Source organism: Ursus maritimus, unplaced genomic scaffold (assembly GCF_017311325.1).
Source record: "Ursus maritimus isolate PB19 unplaced genomic scaffold, ASM1731132v1 scaffold_2, whole genome shotgun sequence".
Classification (NCBI taxonomy): domain Eukaryota; kingdom Metazoa; phylum Chordata; class Mammalia; order Carnivora; family Ursidae; genus Ursus; species Ursus maritimus.
The window spans coordinates 70,430,617-70,457,060 of NW_024424452.1; the positions used below are offsets into that span (position 1 = coordinate 70,430,617).

Consider the following 26,444-nt stretch of genomic DNA (forward strand, 5'->3'; position numbering starts at 1 on the left):
TGAATTCACTGCTGGCACACAGATCAGTCAGGAGGCCTGGTAATGATCCAGGAAAGGATGAGAGATTTAGATGGGTTGAGGACTGGGAGAGCAAGAGAAGATTTAAAAGATCATTTCATGATTTTTAGCCTAAGAGACGGAAAAACAACAGAGGTGCCCTTAGCTGAGATGGGGAGGGGAAGGAAGAGGAGCATCTGGGAGGCGGAGAACCCTAACAGTAAGATATCTCTGACACACATAAGTGCAGATACTAAACAGGAAAGTGGTCGTGTGAGTTCAGGAGGGACACCGAGGCCAGGTTCCACATCACCGGGACGATGGTGTAGCGAATGGCGCGCCCGCAGCTACATGTAACCTCGGCCACCTGACCTCCGCCAGCTGCTCCCACCTTCCCAGTGGACAAACCTCTCCCTTTTCTAATTCCTATTCCTTACAGATTTACTTGCACTAAAAATTGGCCCCTCTGGTCTTCCAACCTATTTTTTTTTCAAATGATATGTGTTTACCTTGAGTGCTAGAAGATTCTCTACTGTACAGTCTTTATCAAGAGAAACGGACCTTCCAATAATCTCCTGGAGTGCCTCCCAGTGTCTTGGCTTGAGACAGGGGTTTCCCAGAGCCATGATAATAGGCAGCTCTTGCTTAAATTCGGTCACCGATTGCTTAAGATGGGTTACCATGTCGTTTTTAGGTAAACCTATAAATAGGGTTTATAGGGCAGAAGGTTATGATAAGTTCATTATATTTTTTTAAACCAGAAAACACGTCTTCTATTTAATGTAATTCAGCTTCTCAGTTATTAGTCTGCATTAAGATGATGGTTTTATTAACATCACCCTCCCAGAAGAGACAACTGTGGATTCCAACAAAGAGAAATAGTTATCAGGACTGGTGACTAAAATCCAAGACCATTGAAGCCAAGTTTTCTTGGAAAATCTGACACTAGGAAACGTCAGCTACCACAGAGTTTCACAGGTTTCTCTTGACTAGACAGGTACGTGCATATACATTTCAAAGACTGTTACAGGTTTGGGGCTTTTAAAATCTGCTCAGTAAGGAGGAACATCAAGGGGGAACAAAAACCTGCAACAATCATGTCATAAAAAAATACTTAACACCGAAACGTGGAAATGTACGCAGAGATCTTGCCACAGACCAGCACTGGCCTGTCCTCTGGCGCTGACCAACCACGGCTGTCCAGGAGTCACAACCTCTGCAGTTGAAACTTCAAACCTCAAAACCTTTTTACTCAACTCTTAAAAGAAAAAGAGAGGAGGCTGAGAAACAGCCAGAGTTGTAGACCCAGAAGCACTGAAAAGCACACCTATCTCCTTGAATAGCCAATTGGCACAGATGGGGCTTCTTTTCTAGAGCCATGTTGAATAATGGTTTTCAAGACCCAGTGAAATAAAAGGACAAGAGAATAACTTCTGTGGTTAAGTCTACATTCTGGCAAACAGCAGGATTTTACCTAGGAAACTATGTCTGCTTGGCACTCTACACCCCGTCCTCTGAAACAGACACAGGACAAAGCCCTGAGAAAAGGCGCACAGAATGAGTGCCACATCCAAGCAGTGAGGCTATGGGTGGTTTGTCCCCAGCTTTTCTCTTTTGTGAACTTTTCGTGGTATCATTCTATTTCTGGTATAATTCAAAATCAAGCAGCTTAAAGTATTTTTCTGGAGAGGAAATTATAGCTTGAGGTATAGGTAAAGGTGAGAGAGGGGCTTCAAAAGCCAACACTCTCTTGCCGGGTGAGATGAGACGCTCGCCTCGCGGAGAGGTCGGACCTTACAGAGTCGCCCAAACAGAAACAGCAGCTCTGAGTCGGCAAAGCTTCATGTCAGCAGAAGGGAAACCTCTCAAAATGACTTTTTAGCTATTTTGCCCACCGGCCAAAGCCAACTGCAGGCGTCAACAGTGAGGATCTGCGTGCGCGCTCTGCATGTGTGGCCCGAGGAAGAGCCACGATCATGGCGAAGCATCTGCGGTTCTGCCTAGGGAAACAACTTCTAAAGAACACAGAACACTGTTATTAAGTACTTCGCATTTTTTTGCAAAGTTTTCATCTCTTTCTTGCTTCAGAAAACGATTCCTACCCCTACGCTCCCATATTGCCTCTCCAGCCATTAACGGCCAGGCCTTGGCAGCAGGTAAAGAAATAAGGTCAAGGACAATGATCTTCCCGGCCCAGAGCCACTCTGTGTACAATCGTAGCGGGACCCTTGAGGAAGACACTTTTACCTTTTTCTAGGATGAGGATTTTGTGCATCCATTTTGAAACGTTTCTGTGGACTGATTCTATATCAATACTGTGAAGAGTACGAGTCCTCCATTCCCGAAAGAGTGTCCTCCACTCCTCTTGGACCTCCCACAGTATTTTCCTCAAGGTGAGGTCGTATTCAATGTCCGAAACCTCCGCCAGGACCAGCTGTGTGATCTCCTCCATGTTCAGAGAGTGCATGTGCGACTGGGCGTCCTCGAAGCAGTGCTGGTAGCTGGAGTAGGTTTTAGCCTTGTGAGCTAGGGCGGCGGCTTCCTCTGTGAGAGCCTGCATCATCTCCACGGCAGTGTCCACGCGAGTGCTAGCGCTCAGCAGGACCGGAGTCCTTATCTAAAGCACGACAGGAAGACAGTCTGAGACATCGCAGCGGTCAGGACTTACATGTGTCTCACCAACAGCATCTGAGCCCATAATCGAAGCTTTAACCACCATCACCTGCAGAGACTGCCCTTAATTAATAATTATTTGTGTTTATTATGATTAATTTTAATTATTTATTATTACCATCACACCTATAATTTGTCATGGTCCTTCTCTATCTTGGGCTCTGTGGTCAGTAATACATTACCTTACTTACTAAATCCATACAACAAGCCTGAAAGATAGCTCATGTTTTTCACAGGTTTTCAAGGAAGTTCTAAAATTACAAGTAATTGTCACATCATCCAATGGTAAATGGCAGTTTCAGGGTATGGCCTCCGGGGCATGGTACTGACTCCAGAGGTTGTTTCCTTTTTCTGATCTTGTTTAACCTTGTACTACTATTTTTTTTTTTTTGGAAGATTGTATGTTTTAAAGTAATCTCTACACCCAACGTGGGGCTCGAACTCGCAACCCTGAGATCAAGAGTCGCATACTGCTCCACTGACTGAGACAGCCAGTCACCCCTAACTTTGTTCTATTTTTTTTTTTTTTAAGATTTATTCATTTCAGACAGACAGAGAGAGAGAGAAAGCACAAGCGCATGAGTAGGGGGAGGGGCAGAGGCAGAGGGAGAAGCAGACTCCCCGCTGAGCAGGGAGCCCAGTGTGGGGCTGGATCCCAGGACCCAGAGATCATGACCTGAGCCAAAGGCAGATGCTTAACCATCTGAGCCACCCAGGCGCCCCTAACTTTGTTCTATTTTTATGGCACTTATCACATTTTGCCTTGTATTAGAGTTTAAGTATTGCACATGAAATTGTGGACGTTTGCAATAACCTCCAAAGACGTACGTAAAAGTTTGCCCTGATTTATCCCTTATTAAATTATAAACTTCTCAGAATTAAGGATGATTTCGTCCGTTTATTTTATTCTTGTTTTTAAGGATTTTATTTATTTATTTGACAGAGAGAGAGAGACAGCCAGCAAGAGAAGGAACACAAGCAGGGGAGTGGGAGAGGAAGAAGCAGGCTTCCCAGCAGAGCAGGGAGCCTGATGCGGGGCTCGATCCCAGGACCCTGGGATCATGCCCTGGGCCGAAGGCAGACCCTTAGTGACTGAGCCACCCAGGCACCCCTTGTCCATTTATTTTTGAACACCTCACAGAACCTAGTACAGTAAGATGTAGACAGCAGTTTTTATTAAAAAGTTACTGAACGAATAAATGAATTTGGATCCTATCACCTTATTCTTTTAAAAAATCCAACCTGTGGAATGGCAAGCAACACTGTGTTCTGTGTGGCGTGGTCACGCCACATAAAACTGATAAACGGCATTCGTGATAACGGATACCGCTGAATGTATGATCTGTAAAAGGGATGCTCATATAATGACATGTGATAAAGCTTTCCTTAGGCTTCTCCCATAGTTTTCCACTCATTAATAATTATTTATGTTTGTCAATGAGCTATCTCGAGGGGAGAGAGCTGGAGAAATGATCTTACTGGCTTATATGCGGATACATTTTGCCAGTCCTGGCAGCAGCGTTCCACTTGAGACCTTCACAGAATGATCTCAGCCATCAGGTATACAGATGAAGTCGTGTGAAGAGTCACACAAAGTCGGAAGACAGTACGTATGCCCCACCCTGGCTCTCCCCAGGGAGCAGCAACCGGAGAAGTCTGAAAGTAAAGAGTACAAGGCAGGCCGGGCATGCAGATGCTCATCCGAAGTGCCACCAGATTAGTGATAAATTGACCACGGTGTCCTTCTAGCAGACCCTGACCTCTGCTCGGTGGGCACTGTGGTGTGAGAGCTCAGGGAGAGCCTACTACTGGGGACTCAGGAGAGGTTCTGGCAAGCATTCTCTGCCTGACCACACCTTAGCCAGGCTCCGGAAGCTTCTCCGAGGCCCATCTGTGCACGTCTACGTCGAGGCCAGTTTCTGTGTACCACAGCCCGCACCCGCCACGTCTGGTCAGGGCCCGCACCGTCCACCGCCCCAGGGGACGGGACTGGCTTCACTCTGGCCTATCTTTAGCCAGAATCCCATCCAGTTGGTTTGGCCAGAGTCCTCCCCTCCCCTGACATCTGCCCCGTTAATGCATCGGGCACCGACCCGTCCCGGTGCCTGGCTGGAGGGCTTCGCGGGCCCATGCTGTGTGCAGAGCCCAGTGGATGTCATGCTGTGTGCAGAGCCTAGCTGATCTCTACTGCGCTCTCTTTCCCTGCTGTCCGGACGGCTCTGACAAGCAGCCGGCTTCTTCTCCGACGGCAGCGGATGCTCGCACAGCATGTGGAAGGCCTCGCTCTCTCTCCTGTTCTCTCCCCCCGGCCCTCAGGCATCCCAAGGGGGTGTACACGAAAACCTCAGGGGAGACAACTGTCCTCTCTTCCAGGGAGGTGCAACCCCGCCGACCGCTTGCTGCGTGTCTGCTGCTTTGCCGTAGATGTGTGTGCAGTTACGGAAGTGCCTGGCAGAGCGCAGTAACTGGCCGCCGCTTTCTGGCCAGAGGACTGAAGAGTGCCAGGAATGTGGAAAATTCTGGGATGATCACAGAGAGCAAGGGACTCCGGAAAGCCCCTGTGAGCCACACGCATGCAGATCTGCTCCTGTTCAGCACCTCGGAGACCTGGAGACGCGGCTGACAGACCACCACCCAGAGTGAGACTGAGCGCTGCATGGCGCACGGCGAGGTGGGGGGGGGGATGCATCCAAGCAGTCCTGCCGAGGCTGTGACAACCACAATGACAACGGGACTGCGGCCCCAAGAGCGTGGGCTGGGTCTTGGGACTCAAACCTGACAAGGTCAGCTGCCTTCTGAAACAAAAATATCAACCTTCGTGTGGTTTAAATAAGACGGAGTCTTATAGCCTAATGTTTAATCCAAAATATACAACACAAAATTATTCAGCATATAAAAAATCAGGAAAATCTCAACTCACAGAAGAAGATTCATCAACAGACACCAATGCCTCGATGACACAGATTTTAAAATGACCCGACAAAGGATTTAAAGCAGGTATGATAAAAAATGCTCCACCAAAAAAATGATGAATATTCTTGAAAACAGTGGGGAAACACAAAGTCTTAGCTAAGAAATTTGAAAAAATATAGGGAAGAACCCAATGGAAAATTTAGAAGTGAAAACCATAATCGGCAGAAATGAAAGCTTATGGGGCGAGGCCCGGGAGGGGTGGGTAGAGGAGGGGGCCCCTTCCCAGGAGTTGCCCTTGGCCAAAAAGAGCTAAAGTCACCCACGACCAGGCCCCTGGGAGGGCTGCGGGTGCAGGAACGAAGGCTCAGCTCAGGACAGCTCTGCAGAGTCACCCCGGCTCTCGACTGTCACAGGGCCTCTGAACCCTTGGTGACAAGGACACCAACTCTCTCCTGTCCCAGCCCGACGCCCCCGGCCTGCTGTGTGCTTGCCCAGCACTCGGCAGTAAACTGACCGCAACACAGACCCCCATTTCAGGCGGTGTCCACCACCTCATACACTTCAACAAACGGAACCTGTGTCCACCCGAACCTTCTGTCTGTGAGCGTCTGTACATTTCAGTACGGTTTTAAAGGCTGCAGATGGGGTATGTGCATCAAGTGCTTTCATGACTGGTTTCATCTTCACTGTATTTGTGCGGAACGGTACAGATCAGCCGTGTCGATGGAGAAGCTGAAAACCCGGTAACTGCAGTAAGTCACGCTGCGTCTAATCCACGCTGGGCACTCACACTGTACCGTCTCCCTGGGCCGCTAATACCTGGCAGCGCCAGCGAGGGTGGAGGGGGCACAGAGCGAGGCCCAGACACATGTCAGGGGCAGTTCAGCCCCCTGGGCCGGGGCCTCCTGTGGCCGACTGTTGAATCGTACGGAAAAGGTCACCACTTTGCCGTTGTTTGTTGTCTACATTCATTCATAATTGAAGAAAAGGCTACATTTCATTAGAGGTTAGAGAAAACAGACATGCAATTTCTCTTCCCAGTGAAGCTCACGAATCACCAAGATTCTGTCTGTGGATTCCAGGTTAACAACACCTGGATCAGATTAGTGACCTAAGACTCCACAGAAAGCAAATACCTATATGTTTAGGCCTATGCGAAACTAAGATCCCGCTGATATTTAATGAACAAAATACTGACCTTGGCCTTTAAGTTACTGAGGTCAACTCGTAGACCAGCGATGTGTGCTTCCAAATTGTCTCTGAATCTAGAAATAGCCGCATCTTTATTTGTTTTGCTTAACTTCATAGAAGTTTTCAGTTGGCCAAACCTGCCAAGAAGAATTTTGTATATGGCAATCTGCTCTTCTGAGATCTGGATCTGGTAATACCGAACAACGGAATGCAGCTGAGCAACCGTGGAGTACTCTTTTTCTAATACAAATATTTTTGAGGAAATTGCATCCAAAAAAGTAAAATGTTCTACAAATTCTTCTATTTCAGTGGGATCAGAGTCCAGCTTTCGCAGTGATGACTCCACGACCTGCAATCGTTAACACATCAATGAGAATTATATAATGAGTTCTCACTATTTTACAAGGCTAATTATTCTTTTAATATCTCTCACTAACTTACATCACTATAATTCCACAAAAAAATGAAGACATCCTCTAAACATTACTCTAACTATGGTTTAAATACTACAGCATTAACATGCTCAAGTCCTTTCTATATGTTAACAGAGGGAACCGGAATGCACCTAAATAATTCTAAATAAATACTAAAATAAATACTAAAGACATAAAGGAAGTAATATTATGAATAACTTTGGTTCTGAGAAACAGACTCGTGGCTACAGCAAGGGTGTGGCTGCGTAACTGCCACCCTGTTCTGGGCACTGACGTGCTACTTCTCACCCCGTGCGGATAGCACGTTTGCTCATCAGGTGTTACTTCTCTAGTCTGCGCAGGAGGAAACAGAATCTCAGGGGAATTCATTAGCCTAAAATCAGAAATCTACTGAGTTACTGATTAAACCCAAATCTGATTCCAAATCCTATTTTTATCTAAGTGTATGTACTCATTATATGTATAATATCAATACTTTTCTAAGTGTGTGTACATCATTCCATGAAATTTTCAAAATAATTGCATTTCTATACTCAAATTACAATTTTGTCATATTTTTTCCTCATGTTTCCAGGGCTCTTAATGAATACTCATGCATAATTTTGGAATCAATGTCATTTCAATGTTCAATTTCACAGCCTTGAATTAATTGCCTGGATGTCTCTAATTTTTTGAACACTTTATTCTATTTGATTATAAAATAGATGCTCATACAAAAACGCTTTTCATATAGAAAATATCTATTATTCCGCCACTCAGAAACAACCCCTGTGAACCCACCCACAGTTTATGTGGACAGGCTTTATAACTAGAGAGGCTTGTGCTTGAATCCCAGCTCCAGAGCTTCCTAATGTGTGACCCTAAGCAAGTAGCTGTACTTTAATCAACTCGGATGATATAGTTTAGGAACAGGCTGATAGTGGTGCCTACTACGTTAACTGAAATTCATGACCAAAATAGAAGACAGTAAATATGGCTATCTTGACTCTAACCACAAATCCCGTTTAATGCCAGAAAAAAAGAAAGAAACATAGGAAAATGCCGATTTGTATCACAAAGAAAACAGGTAATCCCAATTTCTTGCAAAAAATAGCTGGTAGTGGGGCGCCTGGGTGGCACAGCGGTTAAGCGTCTGCCTTCGGCTCAGGGCGTGATCCCAGCGTTACGGGATTGAGCCCCACATCAGGCTCCTCTGCTATGAGCCTGCTTCTTCCTCTCCCACTGCTTGTGTTCCCTCTCTCGCTGGCTGTCTCTATCTCTGTTAAATAAATAAATAAAATCTTTAAAAAAAAAAAAATAGCTGGTAGAAACAGGTGAAATACACCCAAACTCCCTGTGTCACTGGTCGCACACTGATACCAAAGACAGATCAGGATGGCAGAAGAAAGTCACAGACCAATTTCACTTGTAAGCATTAAGTGCAAACACCTTACAAATAACGTGCAAGTCAGTGCATGGGCGTGCTGGCAACTAAATCCACCAACCCAGGAGTCAGCTGTGCAACAAACCACATTAAAGGACTGAAGAAAACAAATGTGTGATTATTCCAAGGGACGCAGAATAAGCATTTGATAAAACTCATTTATGATAAAAAATACTCTCATCAAAACAGGGGAACTTCCTTAACCACATAAATGGAAGCTACTCAAAGCCTCAGGAAATACGTAAAAACACATGTGGGGGCGTGCAGGCACCAGACAGAGGCCGAATTAAACAACTTCCAAAACCGGTTCCTAAAAAAAATTATAGCTCAGGGGCGCCTGGGTAGCACAGTTGGTTAAGCATCCAACTCTTGATTTCAGCTCAGGTCGTGATCTCAGGGTCATAAGATCGAGCCCCATGGCAGGCTCCACACTCAGCGCTGGGTCCGCTTAGACTCTCTCCCTCTCCCTCTGCCCCTCCCTCTGCTTGTGCTCTCTCTCAAATAAATGAATAAATCTTAAAAATTATAGCTCAGAAAGTTTTCTGGAACTAAAACCCCGGACCCTTCTAACTGTAGAAATCCGGTTTGCAGTCTCACATTCATCCAGCACTATGTGCCAGAACGTGTTTAGGGTTGTATAATCTATAACTCGTTTAACTCTCACAATCTCTCTAGGTACATCACTAATATTATCTCCAATTTGCAGACAAAGAAACTGAGGTACAGCAAGAATAAGGATATTAACTAACGTCTTTCAAATAATAAATGGAAAAGCCAGGATTTTATTTTTTTACAAAGTTTTGTTGAAGCAAATTTACATACAAAAGATGTTAACTGTATATCATGAGGAGGTGACTGTGTATTTACCTCCGTAATCCATACATAGAAAATGCTCCTTGCCCTAAAGATGCTGTGCCCCATCCCAAATAATCTCCTCCTTCTCTTGCCTCAGAAAACCCCCAGCTGCCTGGTGTGGCTACAGATTAGATTTGTCTTTGTCAAGTTCCGTATGGATGGAATCACCCGGCAGGCACGCCTCTGTCTGGCTTCTTTCGGTCAACATACTTTTGCAGTCCAACCAAACCGTACATGGCGCTTATTTGTTCTTTCTCACTGCTGACCGCGATCCCAAGGCGTGAATGCACCGCTTTTCTCCTTATTCGCCTCTTGAACGATCTCTGGATTGTTGACAGGTTTTGGCACTTGTGGGTAAAGCGTCTACGGCTATGTGAGTACAAGTCTCTGTGTGGACCTATTTTTATTTCTTGTAAGTAAGTAATGTGGAATGGGGTTGCTGGGTTGAATGGTAAGTGAAAATTTAACTTGACAAGAAATCCCCACTTTTCCAATGTGACTGCACCATTTTCATTGTCGCCAACAAGGTGTGAAAGTTCTAGTTCCTCCACATCCTTCTTAGAACTTGCTATTGTCAGTCTTTTAAATTCTAGCCATTTACACATGCGGTTTTCACTTCCCTGATGATTGTCAAGTTCAGAATATTTTGTATCTATTGGCCATCTTCTTTGGTGAAGGGTGGCAAACAAATTGGTCACAATGTTGTGTGCTATTGCATGGGACTGAGGGCTGTGCCAGCTACAGCTGCAGCCCTGGGTAAATAGTAGGGAACATGTGGTGTTATATTCTGGATCCTTTTATTACTTCCAGTGAAATCCTAGGAGATGAACTCATGCTAAAATAAGCTAAGCAGAGACTGAGGGGCTCTGATAAGAAAATTCTTCTCTGCCTTTTCCAGAGCCGACCTGAGAATTCTTTAATTCAAAGGCTTGCAGAACTGACACAGCTGTTTCTGCGCTCTGGGTGAAAGTGGTGGCTTCAAAGTGCCAGCCTTAGCAGGAGAGGAGACTAGAGCCCTTACCTCAAACTAGGAACCTTCACTGAAGACGGTGGGACAATAGGATTGGCAGGAACCTTGCTGGCAGAGACTATGAAGTGTGTAACTTTTCCTCCCAAGACTATGTTCCAAACAGCGTCAGATACGGAACCATACTTTTAGGGCAGAGAGGGAAGTGTCAAGCACAGACAGCAGCCAAAAATAAAAAGTTCTCAGGCTTCAAAATCATGTCTAGACTTAAGTGTGAAATTAACCAGAAGCAAATAGGAAAAAATTATTTTAAGAAGTCCGAGTCTAATAATCATCAGTGGCATTTCCTAAGGCATACGCAGGTGTCCCAACTCATGCCAAGAGGAGGTTCACTGGTGTACCTGCTCAGGGTCCAGCAAGTACAAGCCCGCGATGCCCGCCCTGGATGAGGTGGTGAAGAACAGCAAACCCAGAGAGACATCCTACAGGGCCTAACTGGGGGTCACCGAGGACAAGAGACACTTTCCCAGAGACGTGAGGCAGAGGCTGCCAGACTGACCAACCACAGAGCTTACTCTATCCTCAAAGAAAGGAACGCTTGGTATTTCTGTCCAGCGAGATGTGATATTTGCTCTAGACCACCTGAGACAGCTATTTCCCCACTTTCTTCTTCACAGGGTGAGGTTTCAGTTAAATGTATCCAGTTCCCTCTCCACCAGTTTATACTGGGCGAGCGGGGGGCTTCTACCGTATTTACAGCTCACTGGAACACTAAGCGCCACGCTGCACCTGATAGAGTGCGCACGGCGGGGTGGGGGGCAACACTCACCCCCACTCCTGATGTCTCCATGAGGCAGGGGGCCCCGGTCGTCCAGCCTTCCTGGTGGCCCCTCCCCTCCACACTCACTTCCTGGGAAGGTGAAGTGACTCCTGTGACTGGTGAGTTTGGAAGGAGGAGGTGGACGGGCAGAGCCTAGACACTTCCTCTCCAAAGCCGACCTGTCCACCGAGCGTACGTGTTCCTCTCGCTCACTGCAGCCAGGATGTTGGTCACGTTTCAGGGCAACCAGTGCTGAGTGGGCGAAGTCCCTCCCTAACTCTGAGCTGCAGTTTGGGGAAGGTTAATTTTAAATGAACAGAAACCATATTCTCCAAGGTCCACTTCATTAGTGGGACCTAATTGCACTTTAATCTCTTTTTGCCTTAACCTGTTGTCTTCCTTCTCAGTCGGCTCAGTACTCAGCCAGCTAAGAGCGGCGACATTTGTGACGCCCCCTAAAACTCAGTATGTGGGAAGAAGGGTGTGAACAGCCAAGGCATCGACTGTGGCAGATACGGTAGTCGTCTGACTTGAAACCCAAGCCACTCCATCTTTTGCTTGCTTTCCTCAACTACTGAGGAAGAGGCGCTTACAACGTGCCAACTCAGTCAGGTCCTTCTGCAGCTGAGGCGGCTCTGTGACCCGGTCCTGGCAATGACAACTGAACGAAAATGCACCACGCTGCTGCTTCTGCGTCCCCGTATTTTCTGCCTCGAGCGCGAGCACAGGGCCTGTGGGGCAGCCGCCGTCATCGGAAAGAGGCCTGGCTCCTTGCCCGCCGGGCAGCCACGGTGCCAGCCTGCCTCGCCAGCACTGAGACGTCGTCTTGCATCAAAGAAACCGCTGTGTAAGAGACTTTTTTTTTTTTTGGTTATCTGATACTTGTTGGGGAATACAACCCTAAGTGAAAGAGAGAGTAATTTTGTGTATGTTTTAGGATTGCTGTGGTTCTAAAGATAGACACTTTTCAATCTTCTCTTAAACTCTATGTAGCACTAAAAACTACTAAATGTTCCCTCTTTCTCAAAACACTCCCTTGCCTTCCTCAACCTGTCTGGTTGCTCCTTCTCAGGGGACCCTGCAGGCTCCTCTCCATCTCACAACCTCCTACACATTGGCATTCTTCAGGCTTCTGCTGCGGGGTTCTTTTCCTTCCTCATGACACACCTAACAGGTGCATTCTCCTGAAGGATGACGTCAAAGACACCTGTATGCTGGTTACTTAACCATATGCTTCCGGTCCGATGGCTGGACACGCACAGCCGCACGTCTCTGCCTGACGGTTACGCAGTGAAGCAAGCCCTGTGCCCCCGCCCGTGCACTGCAGCCCTGCTCACCCTGCGGCCCAATGCACAAGCTCAAAGTATCGTTCATTCCTTTCTCTTATTCCTTAAATTCTGCCAATCACGACATCTGCCATCTCTTAAATGGATCTCAAAGCCATCTGCTGCTCAGACCCCACACTTTTTTGTTCTTTCTCACTGTTACTGCCCTGCTTCGAGCGCTCATCACCACTCCCCTAGATGCCAGAAACAGCTTTCCTCCTGTCCTGTCCCACTTTAATCCACTCTTTATGCCAGAGCGCGCCCTACAAAATGCAAGTTGTATCATGTCATTTCCATGTTTATAATTTTGCAACGATTCCCAACAGGGAAAAGACGTAACAAGGAACAGGGGTGCCATTTTGGAAATGGTGGACAGAGAATGTTTCTTTGAGGAAATGATATCTGATCAGAGACCCAAACAAGTGTTAATACATATTAGAATTTTCTGAGGATAACACTCATCATTTGTAGTTCCTAAGTACATATTTTAAATTAATCTAATAATCATAGAGATTCTCATGCCACAGGAATTTCCACAATACTTACTTCAAGTAGATTTGTATTCTTTCTTTCAATTACAGATCGCAAGAGGTTCTGGATCAGATGTATGACATTCTCAACATATGGTAAGCACTCTGACTGATAACTGAGACTTACAACTTTGAAAATACCAATGCGTTTCTCAATGGCCATATTAATAATATACTGAAGATAGTTTCTGAATTTAGCCAGGAGAGTTTTAAACTGTGTTGCAGTCAGTTCATCCATCGATGAGATTTTCATACTCATGGCTTTGGCCTTCTGTACCATGGAACAGTATTTTATAAACTTGCAGCTGTAAACATTAACTTGCCCCATGGAACTTCCAACAACAGTCAGGAGACTGGCAATCTGTAAATAAAGCGTTAACAAGTCAGAATTGTAAGAGCAACGAGTGTGGGCTGACAGGCTGATGGTTCTGTCAGAATGCATACAACAGTTCTCTGTGAAGAACCCACACTAGAGAACTACGTTGGAAACCTAAGACTAAGAAATTTAGATGGCTTTTTCAATATTTAGGCCATTTCTCTTTCTGGTCAGCATGTTGTCTGAAGCCACTAGAAACACTGGTCATGTGCTCCTGTGCCTGCCATCCTGCTTTAGAGCACACAGATGCTCTATGCGCAGCCCCGCACAAGGGCAGGTCCGTGGACTGCTGTGACCTCGCCCAATTCCCAAGACATGGCTCCCTGCCAGGCAGAATCTGATCCAAGCGGAGATGATGAGATTCTCCTGTGGGTCTGAACCACAATACCCAGCGGGATCGTAATGGGGGCGCCCCGGCCACGGCAAGTCAACACACTGGCAAGTCAGTATTAGGGGGAACCATAAAAGAGAAAGCTCCTTTTCATAGCAGAAGTTGGAAAAAACAAAAGAGGTGAACGGAGCCGGAAGCCCATGAGCAGGACAGATGGGGAGATGAGTTGGAAAATGACACTTCCATTGCTGTAAGTTAGGACACTCCAATTTTTCAGTAAGTCCCTTTAATCTAAGAATCTCAGTGGGTTTCTGCTCCTAGAGCCAAGTAGTCCCTAAGAGAAACTGTTTTTAAACTTACTTTATTTTGGTAGGTAGGATCCATTTCAAAAAGGATCTGACAATCTGGCCATCTGGCTGGCTTCTTATAGGCCATTCCACTTTCACTCTTATTAGGTAAATTTGTAAATAAAATCGATTCAGTAAAGAGAGACAGGCGAGGATCTCGGCAAAGAGGAATAATCTTGGCTAAAATACATAATTCAAAAGTTAGTATTTTCAGGAGTCCCACCGAAAGCAACACCTTAAAATTATCCATGAATCTAAAACTACTGGAAACTGAGGCTGACTTATTATAAGGGCTAGAGAGTGTTCTATCCTGATAAATGGAATTTAAGACAGGTGTACAAGTTTGGATTTAATTTTATGGAAACAACAGAATCACTCACAGGTACTGGATGGCGGTGGGCCAAGGCATAATTAAAATAGAAGCTGAGAAAAATCGTTAAGTTGAGAAGTAGTTGAAATGTCTGTGCTACGTGATGCCACGTGGAGAGCATGAGACCAGCAGTGAGGAGACAGAGGAGACAAGCCTGCACCAGCAGTGTGTTTCCAGTCTAGCGGAACACCAATGTCTGCAGGCAAACACACACACAAGCAAACAGAACAAAACTTCCACTTCCACTTCATACGTTATGTGAAATTAACTCACAGTGAATCATATACCTAAATACAAAGCACAAATTTATAAATATTCCAAGAGAAAATACAGGAAAAATCTGTGTGACTTTGAGTTAGACCAAGAGTTTGTAGATACCAAAGCATAATCCACAACAGGAAAAAAAATTGATAACCTGTACTTTACCAGAGTTAAGAAGGTTAGTTCTGTGAGAAAGCATGAAAAGATAAGGCACAGACTGGGAGAAAATGTTTGCAAATCTTTCTGATAAAAGACTGGTATCCAGAGCACATATAAAGACCTCTCGCAACTTGACAACAAGGAAACAAACATTCCAAAAAAAAAAATTAGCAAAAGGTCTAAAGATCTGACCACAAAAAAATGTACACGAGCAAATGTATATAAACATATGAAAAGATGAACAATATTAGTCATGAGCGAAATGTAAATTAAACCACAATGAGATTATCACCACACACCTATTACAATAGCTAAATTTTTTTTAATGATCTTACAACACCAAGTGCTGACAAGGATGCAGAGTGACTGGAACTTTATACGTTGTTGGTAGGAAAGCAAAACGATACAACCACTTCGCAATTTTCATAAAATTAAACATATACCTACCATACGGCCCAGCAATCCCACCCGTGATTAACACCCAAGAGAAAAGAAAACTTATGTTCATCCAAAAACGTGTATGTGAATGTTTACAGCAATTTAATTCACCATTGCCCCAAACTGGAAAAGCCCAATGCGAGTGGATAAACTGAGGTACACCCACACAACAGAACACAACTCAGCAACAAAAAGGAACCAGGCTATTGTTTCATGCAACAATATGGATGCATTTGAAATGCATTTTTCTGTGTGAAAATAGCCATTCTGGAAAAGGCAGGCCAGGGGTCAGGGACAAGAGGGTGCAGAGGAGGGTCTGACCGCCCAGGCGCAGCACGGGGAAGCTGGGCATGCGTGGAGTTCGGGGGGTGCAAGTGGAGCTGTCGAGCCCGCACGACGCGAGCCACGCGGAGGGAATCTTGACACAGGCAAAGTTCTGAAGAACCAACCAGGTGGCGGGGAGAACCCGAGATGGAATACCGACTGGGACAAAGTAACCTTGCTACCTCACCGAAGTAACCCTCACCGAAGAGGGTGGAGAACAAAGAAGTTGACAAGGAACTTTGGAAAACTGTCTTGATTGAAAACGAGGACCGGGGGGTGGGGGGGTGGAGAACAGCACACAAGCACTGTGCGTTAGTTGACACATTTGCTTCTCAAGGAGGTCAGAGTCCCAATTCTGACATGACCTTCCATGTGGGACACAGAAGTATCTGACTGATGCTTCCCACATGGACTTCCTAGCTCCTTTCACTGCCAGGCCTCACAGCAGCGCCACTTCTGTAAGTCACAGGCACGTCCTAGGGCTGGGGCAAAGAACGACAAGAGGGCCCGGGGGCATCCCGTGGCCCCAGAAGCTACAGCGGTCACAACAAAGGGTGAGGGTAAGGTGAAAGCGCACAGGACCCATTTGGAAAGAACTGTTCTGCAAAAGCAAAGCCAGACAGTTTGAGCAACAAAAGAAGTAACAGTAATAGTCTGTTATACTCCCCAGACGAAAACAAGCACCAGCGAACCTAGGACATTCCTGGGGGAGAGAAGAAGTTACAGAATTACAGCAGTATAGTACTGTTTCTGAGTTACAGACAGATCAACTATATAGTCCATAAATAAACATACTAAAACAGAATAAATGATAAAAGTGGCATTTCAAACCAGTGAGGGTGAGGAATGGATTTCTCAGTGAATGGTACTGGGACAGACAGACAATCAGTTGTCTGGGAAAAAATGACAAGTTCACAAATGCCAAATAAATGTTAGAGCAATCAAATATTTAAATATAAAAATGAAATCACAATAGAATTAGAAGACAAGCAGGAGAATGGTTTTTATGATGTGGTCACTGGGCAAGCCTGTCTAACTAGGGCACCACATCCCGGAGCCTTGTCTAAAGGCTCTGCATGTGTCATACCATAAAGATAATGTTCTGCAAGGCAAAAATATCACCATAAAATCAAGCCAAACAACCTACTTATTTTTCTTAAAACTCATTATCAAAGATTAAGGATTAATTTTCTTAATCCAAAAGAACCACAGATCAGTAAGAGAAAGACTTCAGACGCATCAGGTTCACTCTCACGGTTACTGTGTGAGAAGATGCTGTGGAAGCCACAAGCTCCGCGCCGGAGGTGAACGGCATGACTGCGTGTAGTCACGAGCATGTTTAACTCTGCACTCACAGGTAAACATCTTATTGCACGTTAATGTGATGGAATATTATACAGCCATCTAAGTGACAATTATAAGAGCACACGCAGCAACGTGGAAAATGTCTAGAATATAATGCTAAGTGATAATGAAATATTTTAAATATAAGTTTCACTAATGGATGCCAACGAAAGTAAAAATGCAAAATGCAAATAGCTGTTATATGAGGGTGGCTGGTATGATGGGGTGATCAAGATGCTTTATTTTTCTCAGGTGAATATATAAGCACACATACATATATGTATACATACATACATACATATATGAATATGTACACAGATCACTGAATACGTATTTCTATAAATAAATAACTGAACAAAGAAATGGATTCACTAATTAGTGGCAAGATCCACAAATAAATGGGCAAAATTTTCAGAAGAAACAAAGATATCTGACCACCTCAAGACATCCCTCCCCAAATTTATTAGTAACAAGAGGAAATATAAACATTTAAAGACTTGACAAGGGTCCTGCTATTTTAAGATCTTTGTAAGACTTAGATCATGGAGAAGGGATAAATTCATGGGTTGGGCTAGTAATAGCCATGTAATTTCAGATTGTATACACATAGCTAGAAAAGAATTAATAAAAATCCATTTAAGATGGAAACAATATCTTTGTTATGCTATAAGATATGGCTTATTTAAGTCTCATAGAATTTTGTAGTATGTATCATTGAAAAAATCCAAACCTTAGCCTATTTTCCTAATTCCCATCCTTTACACTCTATGGCTGTATGTGTAATTCACACATTCTCAAATAATCCCAAGTTCACATTGACTGATCCCAAAGACTGGGAACTTCTGATCTCCTGATACGTACTGTGTGCCGATCTCTGGGTATAAGCATCAAATGCCTACATCTAAGAAAATATTGCCAAAGGAGACAATGTGATCTAGTTAAGTTTTTAAAATACTTACTTATACATTTTTCAATGTCAGTCACCATATTTTGAATTTTTATCGAAAACTCTAATCTGTTGGGAGCTAAGAAGAGATTTGTAGCAAATTTCGAAAATCTGAGAAAATAAAAGCTTATTTCAGAAAAATGCAGTAACTAATACAAATTTTAATTACTTGTAATTTTTAAAATGTCTACTACTTACTCATCATACATGTATTTATTCTCAAAATCAGCCATAATTTCCATGTCTGTAAGAATCCATTGAAAAAAAGAGAGAATAAAACACTGATATTTAAAGCAGTTAAATGGCCAACTGATATGTGTCCGTGGTTCCCAAACACCACTGGAAAGGTCATTTGAAAAGTAGTGTTCGAGCAGGACAACTCACCCCCAGATCCTGACCGAGTTCGAGAGTCTGAACTGTTCACAAGCACCCCAGGTGGTGTTCATCCTCATGGAGGGGGGTCCTCAGGTCCCCATTAGTGAGAAATAGTGTGAGTACGACAACCGAATGAATGATGGTGTTATTACTTACACGCACCACAAATGATCTCAGTTTATGCTCACGCTGAGCATTCTTAACATTTATAACCTAGTCACGGACCACATATAAACTACTGTAATTTTCTCTCATTTGTCTTTTCCAGCTATTAGGACATTTCCCTTCATTCTTAATAGTCTCCTTCCTCTTACCTGAAAGAATTCCATCAAAGTTGGAAGAGGCTTTTTTTGGTTTTTTCATTATTGGCAGGTCTTCACTTGAGCGTTTTATGACACAACCGACTTCATTTTTTGATGCCTCATCTTCTTCAAACAACTCAGATTCTTCTGAGGACTTCTCAGACTCATGACAGTTCTCTGTGGAACTTTCTGAAGAGTCACTCTCTTCGGGAACGCTCAAGTGTAGAGTGACTTCAAATACCGGTGCATATATTTTTCTCAAATCCTCAGCTACTTTAATAGTATTCAAAATCTAATGAACAGACATGTTAGGATGATGGTGACAATATGTAACTGAAAGAATATTCCTTTAAATTAGGATGATGCAGATCTAACTTTTAAATGATCAATAATAACTTCAGTATAACTGAAGAACATTATATTACCACATAACTGACATCTGCATGTTAAGACAAGTTAATATAAAACACAGGATACATTATAATGCAGCAGTTTCCCCCAGAAGACTGTAAGTTAATGCCAGAGTGGCTACATAGTAATCATTTGAGAGCTTATTAAAAATACAAATTCTTAGGCCTTATCCCCAGAGATTATGAGTTAAAAGGTCAGGGGCATGGCCCAAGAATCTTTTGTTTTTTAACTGAAGTATAATTAACATACAATGTTGTATTTGTTTCGGGTGCCCAATATATTGATTAAGCAATTTTATACCAAGAATTTGAATCATTTGAAAGCTGAGCAGGACATTTTACTGTGTACTCCACACTAAGAATTACGAATCAGGAATATACTTCAAATCCATTTCTATAGGTGCTAGTTCCTCACTTGAACATACATATCCTAGTACACGTATCCATCGGGAGTATTTTACACATAAATATCTTGCTTAGACAATGTGTTTGTCTTGGGCTCTGTCTCGGCAGGGGTTCTCCACCAACGTATGGCTCCCTCCAATCTGGAGGCATCCAGTGTTTCTCAGGGTCAGCTAGGTTGCCTGCTGGAACCTCAACCATGCATTTGTATACAAAGGCAGTTAACAGTACCAACTAACACCGTGAGCACCCAATTAAGCTGCTGGGAAAAGCTCGGGCAGATACTGAAGGTGCTGTGCAATCCTTAAATGTTCCGCACAAACGGGGGGTTTCTATGGGATGATGAAAAACTTCTGCAAAACGCATAGTGCTGATAGTGTACCCCACTGTGAATGTACTAGTGCCACTGAATTTTATGTATAAAAATGGTTAAAATGGTAAATTGTATGTTATGTATGTTCTATCACAATAAAGAAGTTCACAGACAATTCCAAACAAATGTATAATGTGTTGTATAGTGTCTTCTGGAAAATAACCTCTAATTCCGGTAATGACTGGACCTCAACCCCTACATATCTTCTAATATTATAGTACATAAATATTTTGCAAATATAGTACATAAATATTTGCATAGTACATAAATACATGAAATATGTATACTGTACTTACTACCTGATACATTATACTTGGATCTATATCAAATACTGAAGTATACTTGATACAGTATACTCATAGCATACGATACTATTTGATACAGTTACTATTTGATGAATGCTTATCATGTCCTAGGCACTACAGTAAACAAGTTACCTTCACCTCATCTTCATAGTAACCCGGAGGAAGAAATTATTACTCTTATTATGCATAAATAGAAACTCAGACTCGGGAAGTTTATATTAACTTGTCAAAGGCTATATCGCTAGCATGTAGTTAAGGCTGCAGCTGTTGTGGGTCTGTGACTCAAAGCCCACAGTTAAAATATGAAGTGGGGCTTGAAAATCTTTTTGTAATAAATTTTTGGGGTATTATTTTTTGTGCCAACAAGAATGGATCAGCAAATAGTTTGAATTCTTCCAGACTGTACATTACAAGAGAGAAATAGCTACATCTAAATTCCAGAGTATGCAATGGGAAGTGGGGACCTCCCCCACTTTAGCCTGGCTCTCTCTTGAGAGTCAAATCTAGATTTCCAAAATCTTAATAGAAGTATTTTCACCTGGTTGCCCACAGGCACCTCTGACTCAACACATCCCAAGATAAAATAAATTATCTATCTTCTTAAAGATTATTTATTTATTTGAAAGAGAGTGTGCGTGCACAAGCAGGGGGAGGGGCAAAAGGAGAGGGAGAAACAGGCTCCCTGCTCAGTGGGGATGCTGGGCTCATCCCAGGACGCTGGGATCATGACCTGAGCTGAATGCAGGCACTTAACTGACTGAGCCACCCAGGCGCCCCATTATCTATCTTTTCCAAGGCTCGTTTAGAATGAGCTCAAAAACTCAGTCCATACCAACATGAGTTTAGCAAAAATAGGAGAGAACCAAGGTCAGATACAGAAGGCAAAGTATGAGTGAGATGCTACGACCAGGGCTGTGGGGCAAAAGTGAAACCAGGGACACACAGGTTTTATGCCAGGATCACAAGGCTGTCTACATGAAATCTAATCATAAGCAAACTGGAAAATCAGAATCGATGTTGAATTTTAAAACACCGAAATTAAGAATTTCTATTACCAAAGATCTATACCTAAGGTTAACAGAGAGGGACAAAGTTAAGAGGTAATATTAAAGTCTAAAATTAACAAAGAATCAATATCTGGAACACACAAGAAAGTCCTAAAAATCAGTAAGAAACCCAATAGAAAAAATGTTCAAAAGTATCAATACCCAATTCAAAGAAGAAAGCTGGGAATACTATGTAACAATCAGAAACGATAAATTGTGTGTGTGTGTGTGTGTGTGTGTGTGTGTGTGTTGTCATAGATTGGGTTCCCTGGGAAACCAACTTGAGACAGGCAGGAGGTAAACACTAAGGAATGTGCCTGGGTCAACCTGTGTGGAAGGGAGAGAAAGCAAGCAGGGTGGATAGAGGGGAAGGCTGAGCTGTTACACAGGCCACACCACAGGCTCAGCCGAGCCATGGGGAGCTCAGGAGCTGGCACGGCCCTTCAGACTTGCCCAGACTGGGACTGAGATGCCATGCCTTTAAACCCTTGTAACAATTGTTCATTGCATGTGGGCCTCCCCCCAAAAGGGGCATGACTTTGAACAAGGGGGCTGCACTTGAAGCAATCTCTGAAAAAGCGGACAGCTAAAGGCTATCTACTGCTAACACTCCCAGCGACACGTCCCACACCGAGGGCATTCAGTGGCACATCAGTGGACCCAGACCCACCGATACATGACACAAGTCTTGACAACGTAACATTGAATGAGAAAATGTACAGATGCAGTGTAACACCACACCCTATGCAAACTTTAACATGTATATTCTAGTAACCAATAATATATTTCAAAAAAAATTCACTGTGAACTACGGAGGGTGGATTGAAGAATGCACACAAAAATGCATTAAGATTTATATTTTCATGGTATAACAAATGGTTATGGTCTGTATTTTATAAACAGTTTTGTAATTCAGTAAGAAAAAAAACTTCATCAGAAAAATGGGAAAGAACATCAAAAAGTCATAAAAATGAGAAATACAAATGGCTAATGAGCACAAGAAAAATATCCAAGATTATGAGTAATAGACAAAAATTAAAACCAGTTAATCCCGGATTTCAGTTATCAATAAGCAACAGCCAGTATGAAATAGAATACACTTAAAAGAGATCTTTAATAGAAATTGGTATAACCTTGTCTAAACAGAAATTCTGCAATGCAAATGGAAAGCCATAAAAAGGTCTATAGTGTTGATTTAATGATAATCCTAAGGAAAAAATTAAAGCAGTGTATATATTTTTAATCTAAAAATATTTCTATTCTAAGCGTTCATAAAGAACTAGTAGAAGCAACTAAGATAACAATTCCCTCAGAGTACGGGCTGGGGCTATAAAGACACAGGCTAAATCCACAAAAAAATACACAAGACTTTAATGGAAAAAATTATAAAAGACATTGAAAAACATTAAGGAAGACTTAAATTGCACAATCATGTGGGAAGACTCAATATCATAAAATATTAACTCTTCCCAACTTCTGGGCAATTTCAATCAAAATCCAAGTAGGGTCTGATTCTAAAATGTATATGAAAATGCAAACAGCTAAGAATAGAGAAGACACTCTCAGGAAAGGAGAAGATTTATTTCAAAGCTATACCATTAATCTGGTGTGGAATCGGCACAGTTACAGGCAAACAGATCAACGGGACAGAGTAACAGTTTGGAAACAGAAGACACAGGTATATGGAAACATATGATAAATGATAAAGAAAGAGCCACTGTACAGATCAGCAGGGAAAGGATGTAGAGAAACTGTGCCTGAGCAACGGTCACTCACGGAAAAAAACGAAAATGATCCCGAACATACACCACACACAGACTGAGAGACAAACGTGAAGGACAGACTCCAAAGCTTTCATAAGAAAACAAAGGTGATATTTATGACTCAGGATGGTAAATAATTTCAAACATGAACACAAATAAAAGGATTGATAAATTCTATTACATTGAAATTAAGAATTATTGATAACAGAGGTGCTTGGGTGGCTCAGCTGGTTAAGCATCTGACTCTTGATTTTGGCTCAGGTCCTGATCTCAGGGTCGTGAGATCAAGTCCCCTGTCAGGCTCCACACTCAGCAGGAGTCTGCTTCTCTCTCTTTCTCTCCCCCTCTGCCTTTGCCCCTACTCCCGCTCATACTCTCTCTCTCAAATAAAATCTTTAAAAAAGAATTATTGATAATAATACATCATAAGGGAATAAGAGTAACAAGCCATCTAGTAGGAAAAGATAACTGTAATATAGACATGAAGAATTCCTACAAAATAATAAGAAAAATCAATCCAGGAGATTAAAGGGCAAAAATCCTCAATAACATATTTTTAAAAATACACTACTAAGAGAAATACACATTAAAATAAAAAATGTACACTTTCCATTGTTACCAAATCTACCTAAAATATTTTTAAAGGAAAAAACGTGTAATGTATACATGATATACAGTGCTAGCTCATAAAAATGCTGTTTTTGCCAAACAGCACAAGCATCTACCACATAAAGTTTAATCCTAATAAAACACTGAGGGGCGGGGGGTGGGATACAATTCTTCATGGCAAGAAAAGATTTCCTAATGAAAGTTTTTCTAGGATTCTGTCAAGATTTTTCACATTTGTCTTGCATCATTTTTGAGTTAATAACAATGAAAAAAGTACTCTGAACAGCAGCGAAGAGTTAGAGGTATAGAGTCGTGAGGGCCAAAGGGGGTAGCTGCTACTTTAGACGGGGTGGTCCCTCCTGAGCATTCCCATGTAGAGCAGCGTACACTACCACTCCGCATTCCCTTATCTTCCTTTGGTTTTCTTCATAGCACTCATCGCTTCATTATCTGTCTCTCTCGGCAGAACATAAACTGCAGGAGGTCAGGGACTTGTTCTGCACACTGCTGGATTCCAGTGCTTAGCTCACTGACTGGGAAATAAGTACTCAATAATGCATGAACAAACGAACCAGCTGAGGTCAGTGTAATTATAGCTTTCTACAGCGGGAGGGATGTCTGTGTGTGTGTGTGTGTGTGTGTGTGTATGTGTGTGCGCGCACGCACACATGCGTGTGCAAGAGATTGTGAATAATCATAAATCATATTTTTAATCCCAAAACTTATTCATTTTACATCAAAAATCTATGCTTATATTTTTAAAGATCATTTTACCTCATTAATATCTGCTTCCGTTTTTACTTCTGACTTTAAAACAGAAGTGGCACATAAGTTTGAATTATCAACAAATTCTTCATAATCATTTGTTATCTTTTCAGTGACAGAAAAGACATTCTTGTATATTCTAGATTAAGAAATGAGAAGAAAAAAAGTCTTTCTAAACTTTTGTATCTTACTAATACCCAGAACACTATATAATTAGACATTCCTCCAAAGAAGATACGTACAGATGGTCGATTGTTACCAATGTATCCCTAATCATTAGGGAAATATAAATCCACGCCACAGTGAGATATAACTTCACACCAATTAGGATGGCTACTATTTTCTAAAAGAGGGAAACAGTAAGTGTTGGTGAGGATTAGAACCCTGATGCTTGCTGGTGAGACTCAAACTAGTGCAGCTACCGTGGAAAATAGCAGGGAAATTCCTCAGCGTGACATGTGGAACGGCCATATGATCCAGCAACTCCATCTCAGGGCATATAAACAAAAAAATTGAAAACAGGGCCTCAAACAGAAATGTACACATCATTGTTCCTAACAACATCACTCACAAAAGCAAAAGGTGAACACAACCCAAACGTCCATCAATAGAGGGATGGATAAACAAAATGTGGTATATACATATGGGATTATTATCTAGCCTTAAAAAGGAAAGAAATTCTCATACGTGTTACAACGTGAAAGAACCCTGAAAACATTATACTAAGCAAAACAAGCTAGATACAAAGTTGAAACATGGTATGAATACTCCACTAAATAAGGTACTAGAACAGGTAAATTTAGAGAGACAGGGAGTATATTAGAGGTCAGGAGGGCGTGGTGGGAGGAAGGGGGCCACTCACAGGGAATGAAGAGTTATTGTTTACTGCACACAGAGTCCTAGTTCAGGATGATGAAAATGTTCTGGAAATGGATATGGTGATGGTTGCACAACATTGTGAATGTGCTCAATGATAATGAATTCTGTTACTTATATTTTGCTATAATAAAAAAAGTCATATGTCTCATTTCAACAGGATGTAAAAGTAAAAATATTCTATGACTCTAATTGGGGAAAATAAAAAAATGAAGCATTTTTATGGAAAAGTGAAGATTTATAAATATACGCTAATAGGGAGATAAAATTTAAATCATAACTATTAGGAAGATGGAGAATTCATAAACACACTGAAAGCATAAGAAACACTAAAACAAGGAGGTAGAGGGAGGCATTGGGAATTAAGAGCCATTTGACTGAATCAACAAAAATGAGAAAATTGAGAAAGGGAAAGTGAAGAAATAACAAAATAAAATAAATAATAAGCATAAATAAAATGGAAGGAATAAAAGCAAAGTATACTATTTATTACTGAAAGTGAACAGGTTCAATTTCCTCATCAAAAGACAGAAACTATCAGATTGAGTTAAAAAGCAGGATCAAACCATAATAAGATACGATAGACATCTCAATTTAAGGTGAAAAAATAAGGTAGAAAATAAACCAATTAGGAATTTCTGACAGCAAGATAATGGTACAGAACATTTAAGAAAATCTTTCCACATCCTCTCATAAAAATCAGAGAAAAAGACAAACTGCATAGGACCACATCTATTAAAGAAATTGAAAAAACAATTCATAAGCTTTCAAAATAGAAAGCCCCAGGACCCGATAGGTTTTTTAGTGAAGTCTGTCAAACATTTAAGGAAAAAATTATACCAATTCGTTCTATGAGCCCACTATTTTCCTGGAACTCAAACCAGACAAAGACATCACAAGAAAACTACAGATCAATATCCTTTGTGAACAGAGACACAGAAATCCTCAACAAAATATCAGCAAACTCAATCTAGCTGCATATACAAAGGATTCTATACCATAACGGTATAGAGTTGAATTTATCCCAAGAATGCAAGGTTGGTTCAACATACAAAAACGTATATACGTAACTTAATGTACTGTATCATGTTAGTAGCATAAAGGAAAAAGCACATTTCAACTGACACAGAAAAACTGCATTTAACAAAATCCAACATTTCATGTAAAAACATTAAACAAACTAACAATAGAAGG

At 42.3% G+C, this 26,444-nt stretch overlaps 1 protein-coding gene across 1 annotated transcript in view; it reads right to left on the bottom strand.

Annotated features, from left to right (window-relative positions):
* The window catches only part of DNAH14 (dynein axonemal heavy chain 14), a 298,523-nt gene that overhangs the window by 216,727 nt on the left and 55,352 nt on the right, over positions 1-26,444 (bottom strand). The window contains exons 12-20 of the mRNA XM_040636128.1: positions 24,384-24,513; positions 18,714-18,993; positions 18,223-18,268; positions 18,038-18,135; positions 14,196-14,362; positions 13,145-13,489; positions 6,782-7,123; positions 2,245-2,614; positions 507-697 (exon numbers count right to left, since the gene is read on the bottom strand). Of these exons, the coding sequence (XP_040492062.1) occupies positions 507-697; positions 2,245-2,614; positions 6,782-7,123; positions 13,145-13,489; positions 14,196-14,362; positions 18,038-18,135; positions 18,223-18,268; positions 18,714-18,993; positions 24,384-24,513 (1,969 nt within the window). The remainder of the gene's footprint in view (positions 1-506; positions 698-2,244; positions 2,615-6,781; positions 7,124-13,144; positions 13,490-14,195; positions 14,363-18,037; positions 18,136-18,222; positions 18,269-18,713; positions 18,994-24,383; positions 24,514-26,444) is intronic.